At 62.2% G+C, this 24,700-nt stretch overlaps 1 protein-coding gene across 5 annotated transcripts; it reads left to right on the top strand.

The window, feature by feature from the left end:
- Window positions 1-205: 205 nt before the first annotated feature.
- On the top strand, window positions 206-21,104 carry ARHGEF2 (Rho/Rac guanine nucleotide exchange factor 2). Of its 5 annotated transcripts, XM_084223104.1 has the most exons (24): window positions 206-289; window positions 469-514; window positions 1,187-1,298; window positions 9,042-9,192; window positions 11,482-11,549; window positions 11,657-11,720; window positions 12,251-12,380; window positions 12,461-12,570; window positions 12,651-12,797; window positions 13,959-14,209; window positions 14,338-14,463; window positions 15,003-15,120; window positions 15,370-15,627; window positions 16,395-16,471; window positions 16,555-16,724; window positions 16,897-16,964; window positions 17,922-18,110; window positions 18,650-18,763; window positions 18,848-18,912; window positions 19,024-19,065; window positions 19,168-19,218; window positions 19,933-20,325; window positions 20,482-20,668; window positions 20,751-21,104. In XM_084223104.1, exons 3-24 carry the CDS (start codon window positions 1,281-1,283, stop codon window positions 20,825-20,827), a joined length of 2,874 nt encoding a protein of 957 aa, XP_084079230.1. In that variant the 5' UTR covers window positions 206-289; window positions 469-514; window positions 1,187-1,280; the 3' UTR covers window positions 20,828-21,104. The 5 variants fall into 5 exon arrangements, with proteins under 5 accessions (XP_084079230.1, XP_084079227.1, XP_084079226.1 ...); XM_084223103.1 differs by lacking the exons at window positions 206-289; window positions 469-514; window positions 1,187-1,298 and adding exons at window positions 4,988-5,076; window positions 6,930-7,037; XM_084223101.1 differs by lacking the exons at window positions 206-289; window positions 469-514; window positions 1,187-1,298 and adding an exon at window positions 4,946-5,076 and having other exon boundaries at window positions 11,660-11,720.
- Window positions 21,105-24,700: the final 3,596 nt, after the last annotated feature.

The following is a 24,700-nucleotide window of genomic DNA, read 5'->3' as shown; positions in this document are numbered from 1 at the left end:
CTGCCCTTGTGCCTTTGCCATCATCCCGGGTGGCTTTGCCATCACCACCAGTGGCTTTGTCACTGTCCAGAGCGCACAGGACGCTCCTTCCCATCCCTTCCCCCTGGCAGCAGCTTCCTTTTGGGGACCGATGTCGGGGAGGGAGGGTGGCAGTGCCACTGTCGCTGTCCCCGCTGGCAGGAGGACGCCAGGAGGCTCCCGGCGCCCCGGGCCGGGCCCCTCTCCCGGGGCTGGTCCCGTTTCAAATCCGCGTCCCTCGGTGTCATCGCCAGCGTCCCCGGCGAGGAGGGTGAGTCTGTCCCCCCCGGGAGGGACCCTCGTGTCCCCCCGGAGCGCTGTCCCCGCTCCGACCTCCCCGTAACGACCCAAAATCGATGGCGCTGCCACCGCAGTTAATTAGTTAATTATCGCCCCCTCCCTCCCCAGCTCCTGGCGACCCTTTTTAAATTCCCTTTTTTACTTTTCCAGCCGCCGAAATTCCTCCGTTCGCCTCCCAGCAGAGCCTGCTCGGCGGGTGAGTCCCCCGGTGTCCCCTGTGTGTCCCCCGCGCTGTCCTGTCCCCTCCCCGCGCCTGTCACAGCCCATTCCCGTCCTCATTAGGGCGGGAATCGTCACACCGGGGGCTGGCCCGGAGCCCCGCGGGGACGGGGACAGGCTTGGGGACAAGCGACAGGGATGGGGACACGCTGCCCTGCCAAAAATGGGATTTTTCCCCCCTTCAAAAGTGGCTCTGAAGGTGATTTGTCCCCGCCCGAGGGCATCTTGTCCCCCTCCTCGAGGGTGATTTATCTCCGAGGGTGGCTTGTCACCCCCAAAATGGGGATTTGTCCCCTCCAAATGGGGATTCGTCCCCTTCAGGGAGAATTTGTCCCCTCCAAGGGTGGCTTTTGTCCCCTCCTGGGGATGATTTGGCCCCTCCAAGGACGCTTTGTCCCCCTCCGAGATGTCCCCAAGGAACCGGGATCCCCTCCCCGCTCCCCAAATCGGGGGGGAGAGACACGGGCGGACCCCGGGAGGGGACAGAGGGGGATGGGGGGGGGACAGAGGGGGCTGGGGTGGGGACAGAGGGGGCTCTGTGGTGGCCCGGCTGGCAGCGGGGAGGGGACACGCTCGCTCCTCCCCGTTCCCGGCGGGGACAGAGCGGGATTGTCCGGCGGGATTGTCCAGCGGGATCCTCCTCCCGTAGCACCGGGAGCCGCGAGCGGCTGGCGGGGGAGGCGGGGACCCCCCCGGGCCGGGAAGGGACCCCCCTGGACAGGACCCTCAGCTTCATCCGCAGGATGACCGGGAAGACAAAGGTACGGGAAAAACGGGAGCGGGGCGGGATCGGCTCGGCGGGCGCGGCGGGACAACGGAACAACGGGAAAACGGGATAACGGGAAAACGGGATAACGGGATAACGGGATGAATTCAGGGATGCTCTGCCGTGCCTCAGTTTCCCGTGTCCCGCCCGGCTCCGTCGCTCGCCGTTCGCCAGATTTTGGGATCTAAAAGAAAGGAAAAGGCGGGATGGGCTCGGGGAAGGGATCCCGAGCGCATCCCCCCCGCCCATCCCGGCCTTTCCCGCCGCCATCCCTTCCTCGGGAATGTTTTCCTCCTGCTCCTTCCCTTCCCCTGCCTCAGTTTCCCATCTCCAGCCCCTTCCTGAGGCGCTTTGGTGACTCGGGGTGAGGAGGTCTCCCCCTCAGGGGGAGAAACTGAGGCACGAGGGGACCCAGCAGCGAACCGTGGCTTTGTCCCCGCTGCTGCCACCCCGGCCGGGTTTTGGGGGGGCCAAACCCCGCTCACCCCCCTCGGGTGGCCCCGATTTGCCGCCATGCGGAGCCGTTAATCCCTGACCTCCTCCTCCTCCTCCCGCTCCTCCTCCCGCTCTTCCCGCCGGATTAGCCGCCAGCTGTTCCCATCTGGGGGGGCCCCGCATCCCCCCAACTCCTCCCGGTTCCAAATCCCGCCTGGAGCAGCCGCGGGATCCGGAACCGCCCGTGGAGGGGACCGGCTCCAACCTCATCCCGGCATCGCAGCAGGGCCGGAACGCGCTGAAATCCGGCCTTCCTTGGGATGTTTATTGGGATTATTTGATTGTTTGTTCGGGATTTTGTAGGGAAAAGGCGCCTGGAAGTCGGGGTGGGCTGGAGGGAGGCTCCGTGTCGGGGTGGAACAGCGGGACATGGAAGAAATATTCTTCCCAAAACGGCTGTTTCGGGGAAAATAATAATAATAATATTAATAATAATATTAATCCCGCTCTTTTGGGGGGCTCCACCCGTGGGAACGGCCACCCCCGAGCCCCCAGATCCGGTCCCGGTGATTCCCGGTGGGAGGTTCTGTCGGTGCTGGGGTCACTCCGGGGGTCTCCTATGGCCGGATCCCCCTCATTTCCCTCCCCTCGGCGTTTTCACAGCTCAGCCGCCGCCTCCCCTCGGCCTCCGGGGGCGGTTCCGGTCCTCCCGGAGCATCCGGGGGAGTCTCCGGGGTTTTCTCCGGTGGTTTTTGGGTGTAACGGCCGAGGAGGGGGAGGAGAAGTCCCGGTGCTGCCGTATCCGGGAGGAAATGAGGATGGGGAATGTGGGTGAAAGGGGGACTCTGACCACGTCCTCCCCCCTCTCCGGGGGCCCCCCGAGGGTTTGATTCCGCTTTGGTGACCAGGAGTTAATTAAAATCCGCACTTTAATTAAAATCCAGCCTTGGCAGGCCCGGGAAGGAGCCGGGAATGAGGTGGGAATGAGGTGGGAATGAGTCAGGATTGAGGCCCAGGAGCTTCCAGGGATCTGCCCCCGTGGCACGTGGGATCTTTTCCTGGATCCCAGGAATATTTTCCTGGATCCCAGAGAAGTTTTCCTGGATCCCAGGGAAGTTTTCCTGAATCCCAGGGATGTTTTCCTGAATCCCAGGGATATTTTTCTGGATCCCAGGGATGTTTTCCCAGATCCCAGGGGTGTTTTCCCGGATCTCAGAGAAGTTTTTCTGGATCTCAGAGAAGTTTTTCTGGATCTCAGGGATGTTTTCCTGAATCCCAGGGATATTTTCCTTCACCCCAGGGATGTTTTCCTGGATGTTTTCCTGCATCCCAGGGATGTTTTCCCAGATCCCAGGTGTGTTTTTCCCGGATGTTTTCCTAGATCCCAGGGATTTTTCCTCGGGAATGCCCATCCCACCCTCCCCACGGTGCATCCCACCCCTCTCCCAGGGGATTTGGGGGCCGTTCCCATTCCACAGCCGCTGTTTTTCCCCAGGGAAACTGAGGCAGCCGGGAGAGGTGACACCTCTCGGTGGCACCGGGTTATTCATTAATCCCGGCGCTGCCGGTGGCGCTCCCGTCCTCGTCCCCTTGGTGTCCCCTCGGTGCCACCAGGCTGGAAAAATCGGGATAAAAGCACATTTAACTCCTCGGCATCCCGGAACTGCCGGGGGTGGCTTTGTCCTGGGGTTCCCCAGGTGACACTTGGCGACTTTGGGATCCCCAAAAAGCCACAGCTGGGATCAGGAGCGTTATCTCGGATCGATGCCGTAAATCCTGGCTTATCTCGGTGCAGTTAATGTTCAACCGGGTGACGCCAGCCCGGCTCCCGCTGCCAGGGCCTCTCCCAAGCCGCTGTTTTATGGTGAAAAAGGAACATTTTCCCCAAAATTGCACTTTTATCCCAACTTTCCATGCCCGGGGAAGAGGCAGCAGCCTGGATTTGCTGCAGTTGGGAGAGAAGAGCCCCAAAATGGAGGAGAGCAGGGTTGGGATTTGTGCCACCCCAAAAACGGAGATTTTGGGGCGTGCAGGGCTCGGGGGCTTCGGGAGGGCTGGAATTCCGTGGGATTTGCTGCTTCTTTTTGGGATTCCTGTCCCGGTGCCGCGCTGGGATGGGAAGGGGGGTGTTCCCAAAGGTCGGGGCTTTCCAGGGAGTGTGTGAGGGGGGAAACTGAGGCACAGAGAGGAAGGGCTGGACTCGGGACCACATCCGGGCTGCCGGGGCCGGAGCAGGGGGGGCTCCGAGGGGCGATCCCGGGGGATGCTGGGGATGGCCCGGGGACACTCCGGGGGTTGATCCCGAGGTGATTCTGGGAATGGTCCGGGGACACTCCGGGGGTTGATCCCGAGGTGATTCCAGGGATGGTCCGGGGGATTCCGGGGGTTGATCCTGAGGTGATTCCGGGGATGGTCCGGGGGATTCCGGGGGTTGATCCCGAGGTGATTCCGGGGACCAATCCCGAGGGATTCTGGGCGTGGTCCGAGGGGATTGCGGGGACAGATTCCCAAGGATGCTGGGGATGATTCGGGATGAGCTGGGGGACCAATCCCGAGGGATGCTGGGCATGATCTGGGGTGGCTGCAGGGGCTGATCCCTGGGGATGCAGGAGCAGAGATCCCTCGGGATGTTGGAATTCAGATCCCTCGGGATGTTTGATTAGAAATCCCTCGGGATGTTGGGATTCAGATCCCTCGGGATGTTTGATTACAAATCCCTTGGGATGTTGGAATTCACATCCCTGGGGATGCTGGATTACAAATCCCTTGGGATGCAGGGACGCCGATCCCTCGGGATGTTTGATTCCAAATCTCTCGGGATGCAGGAATTCGGATCCCTCGGGATTTTGGATTCAGATCCCTCGGGAGTTTGGATTCAGATCCCTCGGGATTTTGGATTCAGATCCCCCGGGACGCCGCTCTGCAGTGCCCAGAGCTGAGCCCCGGCTCTGCTCGCTCGGTAACCGGTCCCGGAGGAGGGCGCGGTGCCGATCCCGCGGGATGCGGATGCCGGGGAGGCTCCGGGGCGCCGATCCCGGCAATCCCGGCTGGATCCCGGGAATCCCGGCTGAATCCCGGCCGGATCCCGGGGACCCCGCGCGAACAAAGGCCCCGCGGGCAGCACGAGGCCGGGGGGCGGCGCCATCCGCCCCCGGGAGGGCGGGACCGACAGGGACCGGGCAGGGACCGGGAGCACCGGGAGGGGACCGGGAAAGAGCCGGGAAAGAGCCGGGAGGCACCGGGAGAGCACCGGGAAGCACCGGGAGGGAGCCGGGAGCGCTCCCTGGATTATGTCCCGTATCGAGTCGCTGTCGCGAGTCAGGAGCGATCGCGCCAAGGTGGGTCCCGGCCAGCGCAGCCCCCCCCGAGCGGGGTCCCCCCCTTTTTCCAGCCCCTCTTGGGGTTGGGGGGGGTCTTCCCTCTCTGCTCCTGTTTGGGGGGGAGGGAGGGGTCTCCCCATCCCTCACACAAAGTTGGGGGGCTCTGCCCTGCCCCAGGCGGCCGCGGGGATTTGGGTTTTTTTTTTTTTGGGGGGGGGGATTTGGGGTTTTTTGGGGGGCACGGGGTGATGCTCGGGGTTACGCGATTCGGGGGTCCCCATGGAAAGGGGGCGGGGAGGGGGGCGAGGACCCCCCCAAGTTGCTCCCCATTGTGCATGGAATGAAACGGGGACCCCCTCCCCGCACCCCAACCCCCCCCCACGGCAGCTCCGGGGACCCCCGTGTGTCCCCAACCCCCCCCTCCCCCCCAACTTCTCCGCCGCCCCAAACTCGGCCCCGACTCTTCCTCATCCTCCTTTCCGCCGAAGCGTCGGGTGACGCGAGGATGAGGATGAGGAAGTCGCCTTCCCCCTCCCGCCTTGGGGGGGGGGGATGGTGGGGAGAAATTTTAGGGACCCCCACCCCAATTTGAGACAAATCCGAGACAAAGCCCCGGCGGCGGGGAGAGGGGATTCGGGGATGGGGAAACTGAGGCACGGAGCGCTCCGGGAGCGCGGCCGCGGCTCCGACCCCCGTGACCGGGACCGGGGGGGGGATGCGGGGTGGCGGCGGGGGGGTGACCGGGCTTGTGGCGTGTGGCAATGCCGGCGTGGCGAAACGCCGGGCGAGGGGGGGGCGGCCCGCGGGGCTTTGTGCGCCCGCCGTGCTCCAACCTCCTTTTTTTGGGGGGGGGGGAATCTCTGTGCCCCCTCCCCGCACCTCAATTTACCCCAAAACGGGGATTTTTTTGGGGATCCCCCCCCCTCCGCGCCCCGAGCGCTCTTGGATGCGCTGAGCCGGGGGTGAATTTTGGGGTGCCCCCACCACGGAAAGGGGTTTGGGGGGGCTCTGGGGTGGTTTTTTTGGGGGGGTTTTGTGGAAGGGGGAAGTGGTTGTTGGTCCCTGCGCCGCCTCGGGGGGGTGATGGCGGTTTTTTGGGTTTTTTTGTTTTTTATTTTTTTGTTTAAAAAAAGTTTCGTCCGAGACGTTTTCGCCCCACCCAGAGCCGGGGAAGGGTCGAGGGGGGGTCGGGGTGACCCCCCCTTAAAAGGAGCGACCCCCAAAAGCAGCGGGACCCCCCCGGTCCCGGCTGGGAGGGGACATTTAGGGACACCCCCCCCCTCCCCCCCTGCGGTTTTCCGGGGGATCCCCACCCGCATTTGGGGGGGGGGCTCCTGACAGCGACCCCCGAGCCCCCCAAAACACCTCGGGGGGGTCCCCGCTACCTCAAATCCCCCCTAAATCCGGGGGGTTTCAACCTCCGAGGCGGAAAATTTGGGGGTTCAGATGGGGGGGGGTCACTCTATGGGGGTTTTTTTTGGGGTGGGGGGGATCTGCTGGGGGTCCCCCCGTATTTCCCGTGCCGGCCCCGCGGGGTCTTTGTTGCCTCGGCCGTGGCTTTGTTCGCCGCCGGGGCTGTCCCCAAAGAGTGGGGGGGATGTCCCCAAAAAGGGGGGTGGGGGGGACCGTCCCCAAAAAGGGGGGAACCGCCCCCAAAAAGGAGAGGCTCGCCCCCCGCAGCTCCGTGGCGCCGTTTCGGGGTTCAAATCTCGCTGGGTTTTGGGGTGGGGGCTCCCCCCTTTCACCCTCCCCGATCCCCCGACCCCCGCTTTGAGGGTGGGGTCTGCGAGCACCCCAAAAACTCCCCCCGAGCTCCTCGCGGAGTTTTGGGGCCGGAACAGGAACCCAAAAATCCCCGGCTCTATTTAAAGCACTGAAACTTCCTCCGCCCCCGAGAGCTCCGGGGGAAGGGGGGGGATTCGGAAGCGCGGGGACCCCAAAATTCCGCGCACGGAGCAGCCGCGTGTCCCCGCACCCCGGTTTGTACCCGCGGTTTTGGGGGTTCGGGGGGGCTTTTTTGGGGTTTTGGGGGGCGCGGCCGCTTCTCCTCCCCATCCCCATCCTCGGGGTTTTTAGGGCTTCTTGTTCCCCTCGGGGTGCGCCGAGACCCCCCCAAATTTGCAGAAAGAGGGGTGTAGGACCCCACTAAATTCTCCCAGAGGGATTTTTGGGGTTTTTTATTTTGGTTGTGTGGGTTTGACCCCCTCTTTTCACCCGGGGGGTTTTGTTGGGGGGGTCCCGGGGCGCGGGGGGCGGGCAGGAAGCGGCGGCGGCTCCCGCCTTTGTCTGGCGCGGTTCTGTTTCCTTCTCGGGAAGGGGGGGCCCAAAATGGGGAGGAAAACACGGAAATGGGTGAGGAGAAAAGCGGGGAAAAAAGGGGAAAAAAGTCGGGGGGAAAAAGAAGGAAAATGGTAAAAAAAAAAAATAGAGATGAAAAAGTGCGGGGGGAAATAGAGGAGAAAAGAATGAAAATAAGATTTTTAAAAAGGGAAAATGAACAGGGGGGAAAGCAGTAAAGATGGAAAAATCAGTTAAAATGCAGTAAAAAGGGGGATATGTAGATAAAAAAGGGAAAACAGTAAAAAAGGGGGAAGGTGGAAAAAAAGGAGGGAATGATAAAAGAGGAAAGAAAAGCAGAAAGATAAAGGCGAGAAAGTGAAGGGATGGAAAGGGAAAAATAGAGGGGAAAGGGCGAAAAGAAAACAAAGTAGAAAGCAAATAAAGGGAGGGGGGAGAGGGAAAAAAAAAGAAAAGGAAAGAAATGAACAAAAAAACGGAAGAAAAGAAAAGAAAAACAAACAAAACCGGCGGAGCAAAGGGGGAAAAAAAAATCAAAGGAAAACAAACAAGCGGGCGGGGAACAATCGCGCGCGGGGCGGATGTCGCGGCCGATGTCGCGGCTGGAGGCGCCGCCGGGCCCGGGGGGGGTCGGGGGGGGCCGGGGTTGGGGGGTCCGGGATGTGCTGCTGCTCCTGCGCCCCGTTCCCGGCCGAGGGGGAGGCGGAGGGACCCCTGAGGCCAGAGCGGGTGAGAACCCCCCGCGACCCCCGCCCGGCTTTGGGGACACGGGGTGACACTGGGGGGGGGGGTCACGCTCCTGATCCGAGGGGTGCCAAAAGTGCCGGGGGGGTCCCAAAAGTGCCCATGGGGGGTCACAAAGGTGCCCCTGGGGGGGTCCCGCTCCTACCCGTGGGGTCCCCCCCGTTTTCCCTCCCCGGGGGTCTCTCAGCCCCTCCCCCTCCCTCGGGGGTGATGGGGGGGGTCAGGAGCAGGGACGGACACCGGGACCCCCCATTCAGGATTGGGGAGTGGAACTGGGGGGGTCCCCTAGGGGTTTTGGGGGGCTGTTGGTTGGCACCCGCCGGTGCCAGGCACGGCCCGGGGTGGGGGTGGGGGGGGCACAAAGGCCTCTCTGTGCCCGTGGGGGGGGCGCGGGGGGGTCCGAGGCCAGCACGGCGACACTTGGGGGGGTGACACCCACTCGCTCCCCTTTTCCATACAGGAAAAAAACCCCAAAGCGACCCCTCCCCAAAATCATCCCCGTGGGGGGCTCAGCCGCCTGCCCACCCCGGTTTTGGGGGTGGGGGGAAAGGATGATGGGCTAAAAATAGGTGGTGGGGGGGGGCAGGAAGATGTCCCCAACCCCCCACGGGGGGACAGCGTCACCCCCGGTGCGCCCCCGCAGCCCGTCCCCATTGGGGCTGGCACCGGGGGGGCCGTGCCGGGGCGGGGGGGAAATCTCTCCCGCAGCCTCCGGTTACCGTGGAAACGGGATGCTGGGAAGCGGCAGCGAGCGCAGGGAACGGGGTGGGCTCTCCCCGTCCTCCGGGCTCCCCAACGAAACCCCGGGAACCACGGGAGACCGGCGGATCCCCGCGGCCATGAGCCGCGTACCGAGGGCGGCGGCGGGGGGAGCGGCGGGAGCGGCGGGGCGGCCCCGGTGCCGCAGCCCCGTCAGGCGTCCGGTGCCGCTGTCCGGGCAGGGCAAGGACAAGGAGAGGATGAAGGAGGGAAAGGAGAAGGACGCACGTTACACCAACGGGCACCTCTTCACCACCATCTCCGTGTCGGGCATGACCATGTGCTTCGCCTGCAACAAGAGCATCACGGCCAAGGAAGCGCTGGTGTGCCCCAGTGAGTGCCCCGGGGACAGCCAGGGGACAGGGAGGGAGGTGACAGGGTGGGATTTGCCAGGGGGATGGGTCAGGGCAGGGTTGGCACGGTGGTATGGCTGGGGTGGCTTTGCCGGGGTGGATTTGATGGGGTGGATTTGATGGGGTGGATTTGATGGGGTGGATTTGGTGGGGTGGCATTGCCAGGGTGGATTTGATGGGGTGGATTTGATGGGGTGGATTTGATGGGGTGGATTTGGTGGGGTGGCATTGCCAGGGTGGATTTGGTGGGGTGGATTCGATGGGGTGGCATTGCCAGGGCAGAATTGCTGGGGTGGCATCACTGCAGTGGCTTTGCCAGGGTGGATTTGCCAGGGTGGATTTGATGGGGTGGCATTGCCAGGGTGGATTTGGTGCAGTGGCTTTGCCAGGGTAGATTTGGTGGGGTTGAATTGCCAGGGCAGAATTGCCAGGGTGGCATCATTGCGGTGGCTTTGCCAGGGTAGATTTGATGGGGTGGCTTTGCCAGGATGGATTTGGTGGGGTGGCTTTGCTGCAGTGGCTTTGCCAGGGTAGATTTGATGGGGTGGCATTGCCAGGGTGGCATTGCCGGGGTGGCTTTACCAGGGTGGATTTGATGGGGTGGCTTTGCCAGGGCAGAATTGCCAGGTTGGCATAACTGCAGCGGCTTTGCCAGGGTGGATTTGATGGGGTGGCTTTGCTGCAGTGGCTTTGCCAGGGTAGATTTGATGGGGTGGCATTGCCAGGGTGGCATCACTGCAGTGGCTTTGCCAGGGTGGATTTGAAGGGGTGACTTTGCCAGGGTGGCATGGCTGGGGTGGCATTGCCAGGGCAAAATTATCATGGTGGCTTTGCTACAGTGGCTTTGCCAAGGTGAATTTGATGGGGTGGCTTTACCAGGGTGGCATCGCTGCAGTGGCTTTGCCATGGTGGCATTGCCATGGTGGCTTTGCCAGGGTGGCATTGCCAGGTTGGCTTTTCCAGAGTGGAGTTGCCGGGGCAGCTTTGCCGCAGTGGATTTTTTGGGAATGGCTCTTCTGGGCTGTCTTTTCCATCCTGGTTCTGCCAAGGTGGCACAGCTGAGGTTGACAGGATGGCATGACATCTCCAGCCTGGCTCTGCCAGGGCAGAAATGCCAGGGTGGCTTTGCCAGGATGAAATTTCCGGGGTGGCTTTGCTGCAGCAGCTTTGCCGGGGTGGAATTGCAGGAATGGAATTGCCAGGGTGGAATTGCCAGGGTGGAATTGCCAGGATGGATTTTCTGGAATGGAATTGCCAGGGTGGAATTTCTGGCATGGAATTGCCAGGATGGATTTTCTGGGGTGCCTTTCTCACGGTGGCTTTGCCAGGGTGACATTTCTGTGGTGGCATTGCCGCAGTGACTTTCGCAGCGTGGAGTTGCCAGGGTGGCTTTTTCTGGGGTGGCTTTGCCGCAGTGGCTTTTTCTGAGGAGGCTTTTTTTGGGATGACTTTTTTTGGGGTGGCTTTGCTGGGGCGGAATTGCTGGGGTGGCTTTGCCAGATTGGATTTGCCGCAGTGGCTTCGCCGGGGCGGCTTTTTTGGGATGGTTTTTTTTTGGGGTGGCCTTGCCAGGGTGATTCTGCCATGGTGGCTTTTTTTGGGGTGGCCTTGTCAGGGTGATTCTGCCATGGTGGCTTTTTTTGGGGTGGCCTTGTCAGGGTGATTCTGCCATGGTGGCTTTTTTGGGGTGGCCTTGCCAGGGTGATTCTGCCATGGTGGCTTTTTTGGGGTGGCCTTGCCAGGGTGATTCTGCCATGGTGGCTTTTTTGGGGTGGCTTTTTTTGGGGTGACCATGCCAGGGTGACTGTGCCACGGTGGCTTTTCCAAGATTACTTTTTTGGGGTGGCCTTGCCAGGGTGATTCTGCCATGGTGGCTTTTTTGAGATGGTTTTTTTTGGGGTGGCCTTGCCAGGGTGACTGTGCCATGGTGGCTTTTCCAAGATGACATTTTTGGGGTGGTTTTGCCGCATGGGCACCGCAGTGCCCCTTTCCCAGAGCCCAATTCCTGCCGGGTTTGTTGCCTGGAGCAGGAGATGGTTTCTCCAGTTCTCCACCCTGGCACATCCCAGCTCCCTGGCACTGGTGGCCCCGCTCTGGCGTGCTGCCCTCAGGCTTGGGGCAGCTGCTCCGTGGCAGCTGCAGCTCTGGGTGATCCTCACCCACCCTCATTCCCACCACATCTGCTGCCGTCGCTCTGCCAGCAGCCGGGGGAGGAGGGGTGGCAGGAGGGTCCCCGTGGCCTTTTTGTCACCTCTCGGTGTCCCCCCAGCCTGCAACGTCACCATCCACAACCGCTGCAAGGACACCCTGCCCAACTGCACCAAGGTGAAGCAGAAGGTGAGCACGGAGCCACCAGGGGGTGAGGGAGCCATGGGGAGGGAGGGGACACGGGGGATGTGGCACTGGGGACACGCGAGGACAGTGACGCTTCCGCTCCCCCGCAGCAGCAGAAGGCGGCGCTGCTGAAGAACAGCTCAGCCCTGCAGTCGGTGTCCCTGCGCAACAAGAGTGAGTGGGGGGAGCCCTCCTTTCCTTTCCTTTCCTTTCCTTTCCTTTCCTTTCCTTTCCTTTCCTTTCCTTTCCTTTCCTTTCCTTTCCTTTCCTTTCCTTTCCTTTCCTTTCCTTTCCTTTCCTTTCCTTTCCTTTCCTTTCCTTTCCTTTCCTTTCCTTTCCTTTCCTTTCCTTTCCTTTCCTTTCCTTTCCTTTCCCTTCTCCCTTCTCCCTTCTCCCTTCTCCCTTCTCCCTTCTCCCTTCTCCCTTCTCCCTTCTCCCTTCTCCCTTCTCCCTTCTCCCTTCTCCCTTCTCCCTTCTCCCTTCTCCCTTCTCCCTTCTCCCTTCTCCCTTCTCCCTTCTCCTCCTCTTCTTCCTCCTCCTTCTCCTCCTCCTCTTCCTTCACCTCCTTCTCCTCCTTTTTTCCTTTTCATTTTCCTTCTCCTTCTCTTTTCATTTTCTATTCCCTCCCCTCCCCTGTGTCCCTGCCCAGCCTGGGGGGGTGACAGGGGGGTCCCAGCACCGACCCCCCGATGTTTCCCCCCCAGATGCCATCCGGGAGCGCCCCAACTCTGCCATCTACCCCTCGGAGAGCTTCCGCCAGACGCTGCTGGGGCCGCGCCGCGGCCGCCCCTCCTTGTCCCTCTCCAAGAGCGTCTCCACCACCAACATCTCGGGGTAAGGGCGGGAAAAAACGGGCACAGCGGGATCCAGGGGTGTCCCCATCATGTCCCCAACATGTCCCACCCCCTCTCCAGGACGTTCAATGATGATTCTCCCCTGGGCATCCGGCGGATCCTGTCCCAGTCCACGGATTCCCTCAACATGCGCAACCGGACGCTCTCGGTGGAGTCGTTGATCGACGAAGGTGGGGACACAGCCGGGGGGGACGTGAGGGCACAGGGGAGGGACACGAGGGCTCCATGTCCCCACTGGTGTCACCTGCAGGCCCTGACGTCATCCTGAGCCAGCTGCTGAGCGATTTGGAGGCGGATGGGAAGGAGTTTGAGGCGGATTCCTGGAGCCTGGCGGTGGATAACAGCTTCCTGCAGCAGCACCGCATGGACGTCATGAAGCGGCAGGATGTCATCTACGGTGAGGGGACAGGGGACAGGGACATGGGGACAGGGGTGGGACACGGGAATGGGAGGACAGGAAAGGGATACAGGGTGGGGATGCAGAGATGGGGGACACTGGGGACAGGGGAAGTTGGAGAAGCGGGAATGGGGACAAAGGGACAGGACAGAGGGTGCGGGGACAGGGATGCAGTCATGGGGACACAGGGCCAGGCTGGGTGGCTGTCCCCAGGGTCCTGCTCCCTCTGTGCTGTGCCCAGGGGTGTGTCCCTGTCACCAAGGATGTGTCTCTGTCCCTGGGGGTGCTGTCTCTGGGGATGTGTCCCTGTCCCCAAGGGTTCTGTCCCTGGGGTTGCTGTCCCCGGAGCTGTGTCCCTGTCCCTGAGACTTCTGTCTCTGGGGCTGTGTCCCTGTCCCTGGGGGTTCTGTCCCTGTGGTGTGTCCCTGTCCCCAGAGGTGCTGTCCCTGGGGTTGCTGTTCCTGGAGCAGAGTCCTTGTCCCCAGGGATGTGTCCCTGTCCCCATGGTGTGTCCCTGTCCCCAGGGGTGTATCCCTGTCCCCATGGTGTGTCCCTGTCCCGGTGTGCTGTCCCTGGGTGTGCTGTCCCTGTCCCCAGGGGTGTATCCCTGTCCCGGTGTGCTGTCCCTGGGTGTGCTGTCCCTGTCCCCAGGGGTGTATCCCTGTCCCGGTGTGCTGTCCCCGGGGGTGCTGTCCCTGTCCCCAGGGGTGTATCCCTGTCCCCATGGTGTGTCCCTGTCCCAGTGTGCTGTCCCTGGGTGTGCTGTCCCTGTCCCCAGGGGTGTATCCCTGTCCCGGTGTGCTGTCCCCGGGGGTGCTGTCCCTGTCCCCAGGGGTGTATCCCTGTCCCCAGAGGTGTATCCCTGTCCCCATGGTGTATCCCTGTCCCCATGGTGTGTCCCTGTCCCGGTGTGCTGTCCCTGGATGCGCTGTCCCTGTCCCCAGAGGTGTGTCCCTGTCCCCAGGGGTGTATCCCTGTCCCTGTGGTGTATCCCTGTCCCTGGGGGTGCTGTCCCTGGGTGTGCTGTCCCTGTCCCCAGGAGTGTGTCCCTGTCCCCATGGTGTATTCCCTGTCCCCAGAGGTGTATCCCTGTCCCCATGGTGTATTCCCTGTCCCCGTGGTGTGTCCCTGTGCCCTGGTGACCCCGCCGTGCCCCCGCAGAGCTGATGCAGACGGAGCTGCACCACGTGCGGACGCTGAAGATCATGGGCGCCCTGTTCCGCAGGGCGATGCTGGAGGAGCTGCAGCTGGACCCCGGCACCGTCCAGCGCATCTTCCCCTGCCTCGACGAGCTCAGCCACATCCACGAGCGCTTCCTGGCCCAGCTCCTGGAGCGGCGCCGGGAATCGCTGGCCCAAGACAGCAACAAGAATTTCGTCATTGACCGCCTCGGTGACATCCTCATCAGCCAGGTGAGCAGCAAATCAGGATTTTGGGGGATTTTGGGGGACATGGAGGCAGGGATAGCCACTGGGAATGAGTTACCAGGGGGCTTTGGGGACGCACTCACTGATGTCCCCTCGTTGTTGTCGCTGCCAAGTTCTCGGGCCCGAGCGCGGAGCAGCTGCGCAAAGCCTACGCCGAGTTCTGCAGCAAGCACACCAAGGCGCTCAAGGAGTACAAGGACCTGCTGGCCCGGGACAAACGCTTCCAGCAGTTCATCAGGGTGGGCTGCCTGGGGACCCCCGGGCTGGGGATGGGGGTCTCCGTCCTCTGGGGGACCCCCGGGATGGGGGTTGGGGTCTCCATCCTCTGGGGGATCCCTGGAATGAGGGTTGGGGTCTCCATCCTCTGGGGGATCCTGGGATGGGGGTTGGGGTCTGCATCCCACTGGGCTGGGGATTGGGGTCTCCATCCTCTGAGGGATCCCGGGATGGGGGTTGGGGTCTCCATCCTCTGGGGGACACCCGGGATGAGGGTTGGGGTCTCCATCCTCTGATGGACCCCTGGGATGAGATCAGGATCTGCATCCCCCTGGAATGGGGATCGAGGTCTCCATCCTCTGGGGGATCCCTGGAGTGAGGGTTGGGGTCTCCATCCCCTGGGGGACCCCTTCTCCCAACTGCTTGCCTCAGTTTCCCCGACTTGCATCCCTCCCTCTCTGAATTCTTGGGGTCTCTGCTTTGCGGGGAGGGGGAGGGGTCACTGCTGAGGGGGGTCTCTGCTATTGGGGGTCCCTGCTGACGATGTGTCCCCCCCCCTCAGCGGGTGACACGGTCCCCTCTCCTCCGCCGCCACGGCGTCCCCGAGTGCATCCTGCTGGTGACGCAGCGCATCACCAAGTACCCGGTGCTCATCGAGCGCATCCTCAAGAATTCCAAAGGTACCGGAGGGGCGGGAAGGGGCGGGAAGGGGCGGGAAGGGGCTGGGACCCACCGGGGGCAGAGCCGGAATGGCGCATCACCAAGTACCCGGTGCTCATCGAGCGCATCCTCAAGAATTCCAAAGGTACCGGAGGGGCGGGAAGGGGCGGGAAGGGGCGGGAAGGGGCTGGGACCCGCTGGGGCAGAGCCGGAATTCCACCCTCTCGGAATTCCACCTTGGAATTCCACCTTCCCTCCCCTTCTGGCAGACAACGAGGGGGACTGCGCCGACCTGTCGCGGGCACTGCGGCTGGTGAAGGAGCTGCTCTCGGCCGTGGACGAGGAGGTTCACGCCTGGGAGCTCCGTGGGCGCCTCTGGGATGTTTTCCGGCGCGTGGATCCCCGCGCCAAGGTGCCGCTGTGCTGGGACAGCCGCCCCGGAGCCTTCGGGAGGGACGAGCTGCTCCGCAGGAAGCTGGTGCACAGCGGGGGGATGCTCTGGAAAACGGCGGCCGGGCGCTTCAAAGGTGGGAATATGGGGGGGGAAATGGGATTGAGGGATGGCCGGGGAATGGGGATGCTGGGGGAGGTCTCAAGAGATTATCAGTGGGGTGGGGTCAATGGGAACAATGGGATGGGATCAATCAGTGGGATCGATGGGATCAATGGGATCGATGGGATCAATGGGATCGATGGGATCAATGGGATCAATGGGATCAGTGGGGTCAATGGGAACAATGGGATGGGATCAATGTGATCAGTGGGATCAATGGGATCAATGTGATCAGTGGGATCGATGGGATCAATGTGATCAGTGGGGTCAATGGGAACAATGGGGTGGGATCAATGGGATCAATGTGATCAGTGGGATCGATGGGATCAATGGAATGGGATCAGTGGGATCAATGGGATTGATGGGATCGATGGGATCAATGGGATCGATGGGATCAATGGAATGGGATCAATGGGATCAGTGGGGTCAATGGGATCAGTGGGATCAATGGGATCAATGGGATCAATGTGATCAGTGGGGTCAATGGGATTGATGGGATCAATGGGATCAATGGGATCAATGGGATGGGATCAGTGGGATCAATGGGATCAGTGGAGTCAATGGGATTGATGGGAGCAATGGGATGGGATCAGTGGGATCAATGGGATCAAGGGATGCCCGTGGAGCAGGATGCTGGCAGAGCTGCTCTCTCCACGGCTGAATTTGGAGCCAGCCCTGGGACTTGGGGGTGGGCTCAGCGGGCTGAACCCCCCCCCCCACACTCACCCCAACCCATCCCAGACGTCCTGGTGCTGCTGATGACGGACGTGCTGGTGTTCCTACAAGAGAAGGACCAGAAATACACCTTCCCCATGCTGGTGAGCCGCCCCCTCCTCACCCCGACCCTCATAGGGCTCTCCGGAGCACCATTCCCCATTCCCAGCGCTCCCCAATCCCTCAGGACAAGCCCGCCGTCATCTCCCTGCAAAACCTGATCGTGAGGGACATCGCCAACCAGGAGAAGGGGATGTTCCTGATCAGCGCGGCCCCGCCCGAGATGTACGAGGTGCACGCGGCCTCGCGGGACGACCGCAACCACTGGATGAAGGTCATCCAGCAGGCCGTCAGCCTGTGAGTGTCCCCTGGAATTTGGGGACATCTGGGATCCCCCCCGGGATGTCTGGGGGTCGCAGGGGGGTGGTGGTGGGTGCTGGGATCGTGAAGGGAAAAGGGGAGGGGTGTGGGGTGGTGGGGTTGGGGGGTGCTGGGTCTGATCCCCTCCCCTCCATCCTGGCCCTCCCAGCTGTCCGAGCCGGCAGGATTTTCCCCTGATTGAGACGGAGACTGAAGCGTCCTTGCGGAAGCTGAAAGGTGGGGGCTGATCCCATCAATCCCATCCCATAGATCCCATCCCATCCAATCCCATCCCATTGATCCCATCCCAGAGATCCCATCAATCCCATCCCATCAATCCCATCCCATTCCACCCCATCCCATCCAATCCTATCCCATGGATCCCATCCCATCCCATCAATCCCATTCCATCCCATTGATCCCATCCCATCCCATCGATCCCATCCTGTCCCATTGATCCCATCCCACTGTTCCCATCCCACTGATCCCATCCCATCCTACCCATCCCATTCTACTCCATCCCACCGATCCCATCCCAAATAATCCCATTGATCCCACTGATCCCATCCCAAATAATCCCATTGATCCCACTGATCCCATCCCATTGATCCCATCGATCCCATTGATCCCATCCCATTGGTCCCATTGATCCCACTGATCCCACTGATCCCACTAATCCCACTGATCCTACTGATCCTATTGATCCCACTGATCCCACTGATTCCATTGATCCCACTGATTCCATTGATCTCACTGATCCCATCCCATCCCATCCCATTGATCCCATCCCACCCTATCCATCCCATCCCATTGATCCCACTGATCCCATTGATCCCATCCCATCCCATCCCATCCCATCCCATCCCATCCCATTGATCCCATCCCACCCTATCCATCCCATTCCACTGATCCCATTGATCCCATTGATCCCATTGATCCCATTGATCCCATCCTACTGATCCCATGGATCCCATTGATCCGATCCCATTGATCCCATTGATCCCATTGATCCCATTGGTCCCATTGGTCCCATTGATCCCATCCCACCCTATCCATCCCATCCCATTGATCCCATTGATCCCATTGATCCCATTGGTCCCATCCCATTGATCCCACTGATCCCACTGACCCCATCCCATGGCTCCCACGTCTCCCACCCCATTTCCGCTGACCCCAACCCCTCTCCCCCGGCAGAGCGGATGGAGCAGCACGACCGGCAGATCGCGGCGCTGCTGGAGGACAAGGTCGGCATTTTTGCCGACATGCTGGCGCTGGGCAGCGGCTGCTCCGAGCCCCCCGCAGCCCCCCGGGGCACCCCCTTCCCCGGGGACCCCGCCCGGGGCCCCCGCGGGGACGTTCTGCTGCATGACGCCATCCGGGAAGGTACGGCAGTGCCACAGCTTTTTTGAGTTATTTTAATAAATTTTTAGGAGGTTTATAACGTTTAAAAATAACTTCGTTACTTTTGGAGGCGCAAAAATAAGTGGGGTGGTTTTTGTCGTAAGTGTCGGAAATAAAAACATAAAATAATAAATAAAATGGGAAATAATGAACAGAGAAAATTGAGTTAGGTGTTAGATGTTTTTGGTAAAACACTTTATAAAAGTAGTTAGTTTCTTTGTTTACTCCTTTTCCTAGTTAATTGCTCAGGTGGGACTTTTTGGGTTTTGTCTAGTTAGCAGTTTTTAAGTTGAAGTTCTTTTAGGCTTACCAGGTGGCTTTTTTTCGTCTAACCAAAGAGAGAAACTTCTAGGCTTCTTTCCTTTTGAAAAGAACAAAAAAAAAATAATTTTGTCACTCCATCAACAAAAAGCAGCTCCAGGATGGGCAGATCCAGGTTGGGAAAGGGGAGGTAGGGGATGGAAACTTCTGGATGCCCCAGGATGGGGAAACTGAGGCAGGGCTCCACCCTTCCCCCACAGTGGAGTGCCTGAAGGAGATTTTCACGGGATGCACCCGGGATCGGGACCAGAACCAGAACCAGAACCAGAACTACGCCCCCGAGGCCGAGAGCTGCCCCAGCCCCAGTGCCAGCAGTAAGGGGGGGACACTGGGAGGGGTCCCTGGATTGGGGGGGACCCCTGGGACCCCCTTGGATCTCACCCAGCCTTCCCCTGCAGACGGTGACTCTGGCAGCATCAACGGCTCCTTGGAATTCCGGGCTGATCCAGACGCCGGGCAGAGGGTGAGTTGGGGAGGGGGACACGAGGGGACAGCTGGGGGGGGACAGGGGGACATATTTGGGGACCCCCAACCCACACTGGGACCCTCAGTGTCACCCCACTCTCTTCCACAGGACGGGAATGGGAACCAGGTGCCGCCCAGGGGATCCCAGGAGGTGAGGAAAGGGTTTTGGGGTGGGGGGTGGTGCCCACTCTGTGTCTCCCCCCGATGTGGCACTCAGGGTTCACCCCCTCCCCCCAAATCCTGTCCCCTACAGGAGATCAACCAGCGCCTGGTGAACCTGTACGGGCTCCTGCTGCGGCTCCAGGTGGGACAGGGGGACAGGGAGGGGGCACACGGGGTACCCCTGCCCCAATCCATCCTGCTCCCACATCCGTTCCCTGCCCTCTTTCTCCCCCTCTGCCTTTCTTTGTCCTCTTCCCATTCCTCTCTTTCTCCTCATTGCCCCATTCCCTCTTGCCCAGTTCCCCCTTTTTCCCCCTTTCCCCTGCTTTGTTCCCTTCCCATTCCCCTTTCTCCTCATTGCCCCCCATTCCCTCTTGCCCAGTTCCCCCTTTTCCCCCTTTTTCCCCCTTTTTCCCCCTTATTTCCCCTTTTTCCCCCTTCCCCCCCCCTTTTCCCCCTTTCCCCTGCTTTGTTCCCTTCCCATTCCTCTCTTTCTCTTCATTGCCCCATTCCCTCTTGCCCTATTCCCCCTTTTTTCCCCTTTTTCCCCCTTTTGTCCTTTTCCCCCCTTTTTCCCCCCTTTTCCCCCTTTCCCCTGCTTTGTCCCCTTCCCATTCCTCTCTTTCTCTTCATTGCCCCATTCCCTCTTGCCCTATTCCCCATTTTTCCCCCTCTTTTTCCCCCCTTTTCCCCCCTTTTTTTCCCCATTTCCCCCCCATTCCCCCCCTTTTCCCCCCCTTTTCCCCCCATTTTCCCCCCCATTTTCCCCCCCATTTTCCCCCCCATTTCCCCCCCCCATTTTCCCCCCTTTTCCCCCATCCTTTCCTCCTTTTCCCTGACCCCTCTCTCCCCTCAGGTCCACCTCACCCACCAGGAGGTGCTGCTGGAGCTGCAGCTGCCGGAGGGGCTGCAGCGGCCGCGGCCCCGCCGGGGCTCCCAGCCGGCCGTGCCGGTAACCGGAGCGGCGGAACCGGGTGCCGGGGCGGAGCTGGCGCTGCTGCAGCGGCAGCACGGGCTGGTGCAGGAGGAGCTGAGCCGCTGCCGCCAGCTGTGCCAGGAGCGGGCTCAGGAGGCGGCGGCGCTGGAGTCGCGCCTGCGGGACAGCGAACGGGAGCGCTCCCGGTTGGAACGGGAGCTGCAGGAGGCGCGGGGGGTACCGGCGGGGCCGAGGGGACGGAGGGCGGCGGAGCCGCGGCGTAGGAGCCTCCCGGCTGGGGATGCGCTGTACCTGAGCTTCACCCCCCCGCAGGTGAGCGCGGGGGCACCGGAGACACCGGAGGGACCGGGGGCACCGGGGGTGGGCACGGCGCAGGCGGGGTCGCCGTGATTTGTGTCCGGCTGCATCCCCCACGCATCGGGGGGCTCTGGATGATCCCCCCCCTCACTCTCTGTTCCCACCGTGCAGCTGAGCCACGCCAGCCCCCCCGCCGTTGTCCCGTTCCACGCCCCCGCCTTCCCCGGCTCCCGGGACGAGCTGGAATTCCGGGGATCCGACCCCGAACGGCTGCGGGAGGGTGAGGACACCCTGGACGTGCTCCTGGAGGCCGAGGGCGGCTTGGGGGGTCGCCACTCCCCCCCCGCCAGCCCCCGAGGTGAGTCCCTGTTTTGAGGGGGGGGTTTAGATCCCACCCTGCTGTCCCGGTTTTATTTTGTTAACCCGGAGTTTTTCCGTAGATTTCCTGAGGATGCAGGATATTCCCGAGGAGGTGGAGAACAGCCAGGAGCTGAAGGAGGGCGATGGGGACAGTTAGGGACCCCCGCAGCCCCCCCAGCACCCCACGATTCCCCCCCAGGACACGCCGGGGGCTGGATCCAGCTGTGGGGAGCGTCGGGAAAAGCGGGATGGGGACGCTGCTATTCCCACGGGAGCCTTATGGGAATTGGGGGAGGGGGGGTCCGGTTGCCCCCTCCCCTACTCCAACCCGGGGGGGACAGGGGTAACATCGTGTCCTTCCTCTTCCCGCTGGGATTTATTTATTTATTTGGATGTTTTGGGGTGCGGGAGGAGGCCCCGGGTGATGGGGGTGGGGGGGGACTTCACGTTCCTGGGTCAGCGGTGACAGTGACACCGCGCCCCCCCCCTCCCCCCTCCCCCGGTGTCGGGGGGCTGCCCAGGGGTGGGGCGGGGAGGGACGGGGCCCCCGCGGATTAACTGTAAAAACAAAAGTTAAAAGAAATGAAAAATATTAAAAGAAAAAAAAATTTGGAAAATCGTGAAAATGAAGAGTTTGGAGGCAAAATGAAGGGGGGGGGGGGCTGGGGGAGGAGGCACGGACCAGCCGGGGTGGGGGTGTCTCATCAGCGCAGTGAGGGTGGGGTCTCAGTCGGTGAGGGGAGGGTCTCAGCCGGGGGGTCTGGGCCGGGTTTGGGGCGCACCCGCAGGGCGGGGCCGTTCCCGGGGCGGTGCCGAACCCGCCGGGCCGGGTGCGGGACCGAGCGCGGCGGGGGACGGGACGGGCGGAGGACGCGGCCCCGGAGCGGCGGCTCCCGGTGGTCCCGCAGCGAGGAGGGGGTCGGGGGGCTGGGAACGGAGGGGAGGGGGTCCGGGAGCTCCCGCGGGACCGGGAGTCCCGGCCATGAAGAGGATGTTCTCCTGCTCCAGCTCGCAAGTGACGGTGAGTCCCGGCAGGGAACGGGGGGGCCGTGCCGGCTGCGATCCCAGCTCCGATCCCAGCCCGATGTCAGCTGCCACCCCAATCCCATTCCGATCCCAGCTGCCATCCCAGTCCCGATCCCATTCCGATGCCAGCTGCCATCTCAATCCCGATCCCAGCCTGATCCCAGCTGCCATCCCAATCCCAATCCCATTCCGATCGCAGCTGCCATCCCAGTCCCGGTGCTGCCTCAGTCCCGACCCCAAAACAATCCCGACAATCCCAGCCCCGATTCTGGTCCCGATCCTGGCTGCAATCCCTGTCCCAGCCCCAATCCCAGATCTGATGCTGGTCCCGATGCCCTCCTGCAATCCAAGTCCCGTTCCCAGTCCCCAGCCCCAATCCTGACCCCAATTCCAGCCCCCAGCCCCAATCCCAACCCTAATCCAGCCCCCAGCGCCAATCCTGACCCCAATCCAGCCCCCAGCCCCAATCCCGACCCCAATTCCAGCCCCCAGCCCCATTGCCTTGCCCCCAGGCCCCGCTGCAGCTCCCGCAGCCCGTCCCAGTCCCGGTTCCCGTTCTCAGCCCCCGGTGCCAGTGCCGGTGCCACCCCTCCCGGTGCCACGCTGGAGCCCAGCCCGGCTCGGTGGCACTCGCCAAACCAGCCGGGCGGGCACAGGCCGGGACACGCTCCGGCCTCTCCGCCCCCTCCCGGCTCCGCGGGGATCCCGGATCCCTCACGGAGCCCCGCGGAGTGGGGAAACTGAGGCAGGAGCAGCGTGGGGGGGACCCGCACTGGGGGGGGGGGGGGGGGGGTCCTGTCTCGGGGTGGGCTTTGGGGTCCTGTGCTGGGTTTGGGGTCCTGTGCTGGATTTGGGGTCGCACCCCACACAGATGGAGAGCTGGACGCGGCAGGACCAGAAGCTCCTGGAGGCGGTGACACGCGGGGACGTGGCTCGGGTGGCCGCCCTGGCCGCCCGCAAGGCCGCCCGCCCCGCCAAGCTCAACGCCAGGGGACAGTCCGCGTATGTCACAAATGTCACCTCCAGGGGGACACCGGGGTGGGTCCGGGGGGTGGGGACACACACGGGTCACGGCCACCTCTCACACCCCCCCCTCCCAGGCTCCACCTGGCCGCGGCCGGGGGTCTCACCGAGTGCCTGACGCTGCTGCTGGAGCACGGGGCTCCCGTCAACGAGAGCAACGATGACGGTGGGTGGGGACACCTTGGGGACACCTTGGGGACATCAAGGCACGTCCCTGTGTCACCTCTGGGGGAGCCCAGAGCTGTCCCCCAAGGGAGGGACCCCCGGGAGCACCCTGGGGAGTGTCCCCTGATGGAGGGGGTGTCCCCAAGGAGGGGGTGTCCCCTGATGGAGGGAGGGGTGTCCCTTAGGGGAGCAGGTGTCCCTCAGGAATGTCCCCAACCCATCCTGTCCCCACAGGCAGCACCGCCCTGCACTTGGCCACCATCGCCTGCCAGCCCCAGTGCGTGAAGGTGCTGCTGCAGGTACAGAGAGGGACAGGAACGGGGTGGGATCGATGGGATGGGAGTGGGAACTGGAGTTGGAATTGGAATTGGAATTGGAATTGGAATTGGAATTGGAATTGGAATTGGAGTTGGAATTGAAGTTGGAGTTGGAGTTGGAGTTGGAGTTGGATTGGATGGGATGGGAGTGGGATGGGAACAGGAACCGGATTGGGATGGAGCTGGGGGGGGAAAACAGGGATGGAGATAGAAGAAAACAGGATGGAGACAGGGATAAGGACACGGATTGGGGATGCAGAGGAGGATGAGGATGGAGGTGGGGATGGGAATAAGGACAGGGAACAAGGACGGGGATGAGGACGGGAACAGGGCTGGGATGGAGGTCCCAGTGCCATTTCCATTCCCAATCCCAATCCCAATCCCAATCCCAATCCCATTCCCATCCCCTTCCCGCTGTCCCCCCAGCACGGAGCCAACGAGCGCCACGTGGACGGGCAGAACCGGACACCCCTGCACTGGGCCGGTGAGGGGGGGACATGGGGACACCCCGGGACGTGGGGGACACCAGAGAGGTCCCCCAGAGGCCCTGCAGTGACCCCACCCCCCCTGCAGCCTCCTCGGGCTGCGCCTCCAGCGTCCTCCTGCTCTGCGACCACGAGGCCCCGCTGGATGTCCCCGATGCTGTGAGTGGGGACAGGGGGACAGCAGGGGGTGACAGGGGACAGCGAGGCTCGGTGGTCACCCCACGTGTCCCCCCAGCACGGCCAGACCCCCCTGATGCTGGCAGCACAGGGGAACCACGTGGCTGTTTGTGCCCAGCTCCTGCGGCGCGGGGCCGAGCCCGGGCTGGCCGACAGGGATGGCAGGTGGGTGACAAGGGGCACTGGGGACACTGGGGACATTGGGATGCCCTGGGGACAACGCTCTGTGGTGTCACCACTGCGGGGAATGGATGGGAATCACCTGTGCCACCGTGTCACTGTGTCACGGTGCCATCTTGTCACCGTGCCCGTGTGCCACCCCCTGCCATCGCTCACTGTCCCTGTGTCCCTCCATGTCACATCCCTGTGTCCCTCCATGTCACATCCCCGGCTCAGGACAGCGCTGGAGCTGGCCCTGGCTCACAGCAGCCTGGAGGTGGCCAAGCTGCTGCAGGGCCACAAGAGGGACAAGGACACCGAGAATGTCACCGGGAATGTCACCGGGAATGTCACCGCGAATGCCCCGAGCTGGGCTCTCCAGAAGGTCCCAAGGAGAGGTGAGACCTCTGGAGCCCCCTCCCCAAAAAAGGAAAAAAAAAAGGGGGAAATGGGAAAACAACGGGGGGAAATTGGAAAAAATAGGGGGAAATTGGGAAAACGGGATTGTGTTTTTTCCTCCAGCAGAGAATGGTGCTGGACAGGTGGGAATCCAGGGCGAGGAGGAGGAGGAAGAGGAGCAGCGGGACGGACGCGCTGCCCGGCGGCTGCGGGAGGAGCTGGCGAGGAAGACTCTGGAATGCCGGCGGCTGGAGGAAGCTGCCGAGGGCATCCGGCGAC

The sequence above is a fragment of the Fringilla coelebs genome, assembly GCF_963513975.1.
Source record: "Fringilla coelebs genome assembly, chromosome: 29".
NCBI lineage: Eukaryota > Metazoa > Chordata > Aves > Passeriformes > Fringillidae > Fringilla > Fringilla coelebs.
Note: the sequence above shows the minus strand (reverse complement) of the source record. Positions and strands in the feature narration are given on the sequence as shown.

What these genes read in the sequence shown, in the direction of transcription:
- ARHGEF2 (XM_084223100.1), top strand. Translation starts at nt 5,029, where the DNA reads ATGTCCCGTATCGAGTCGCTGTCGCGAGTCAGGAGCGATCGCGCCAAG. An exon ending in GCGGCAGGATGTCATCTACG is followed by an intron (nt 12,798 to 13,958) that starts GTGAGGGGACAG and finishes GTGCCCCCGCAG; the next exon opens with AGCTGATGCAGACGGAGCTG. An exon ending in CGCCCAGGGGATCCCAGGAG is followed by an intron (nt 19,066 to 19,167) that starts GTGAGGAAAGGG and finishes TGTCCCCTACAG; the next exon opens with GAGATCAACCAGCGCCTGGT.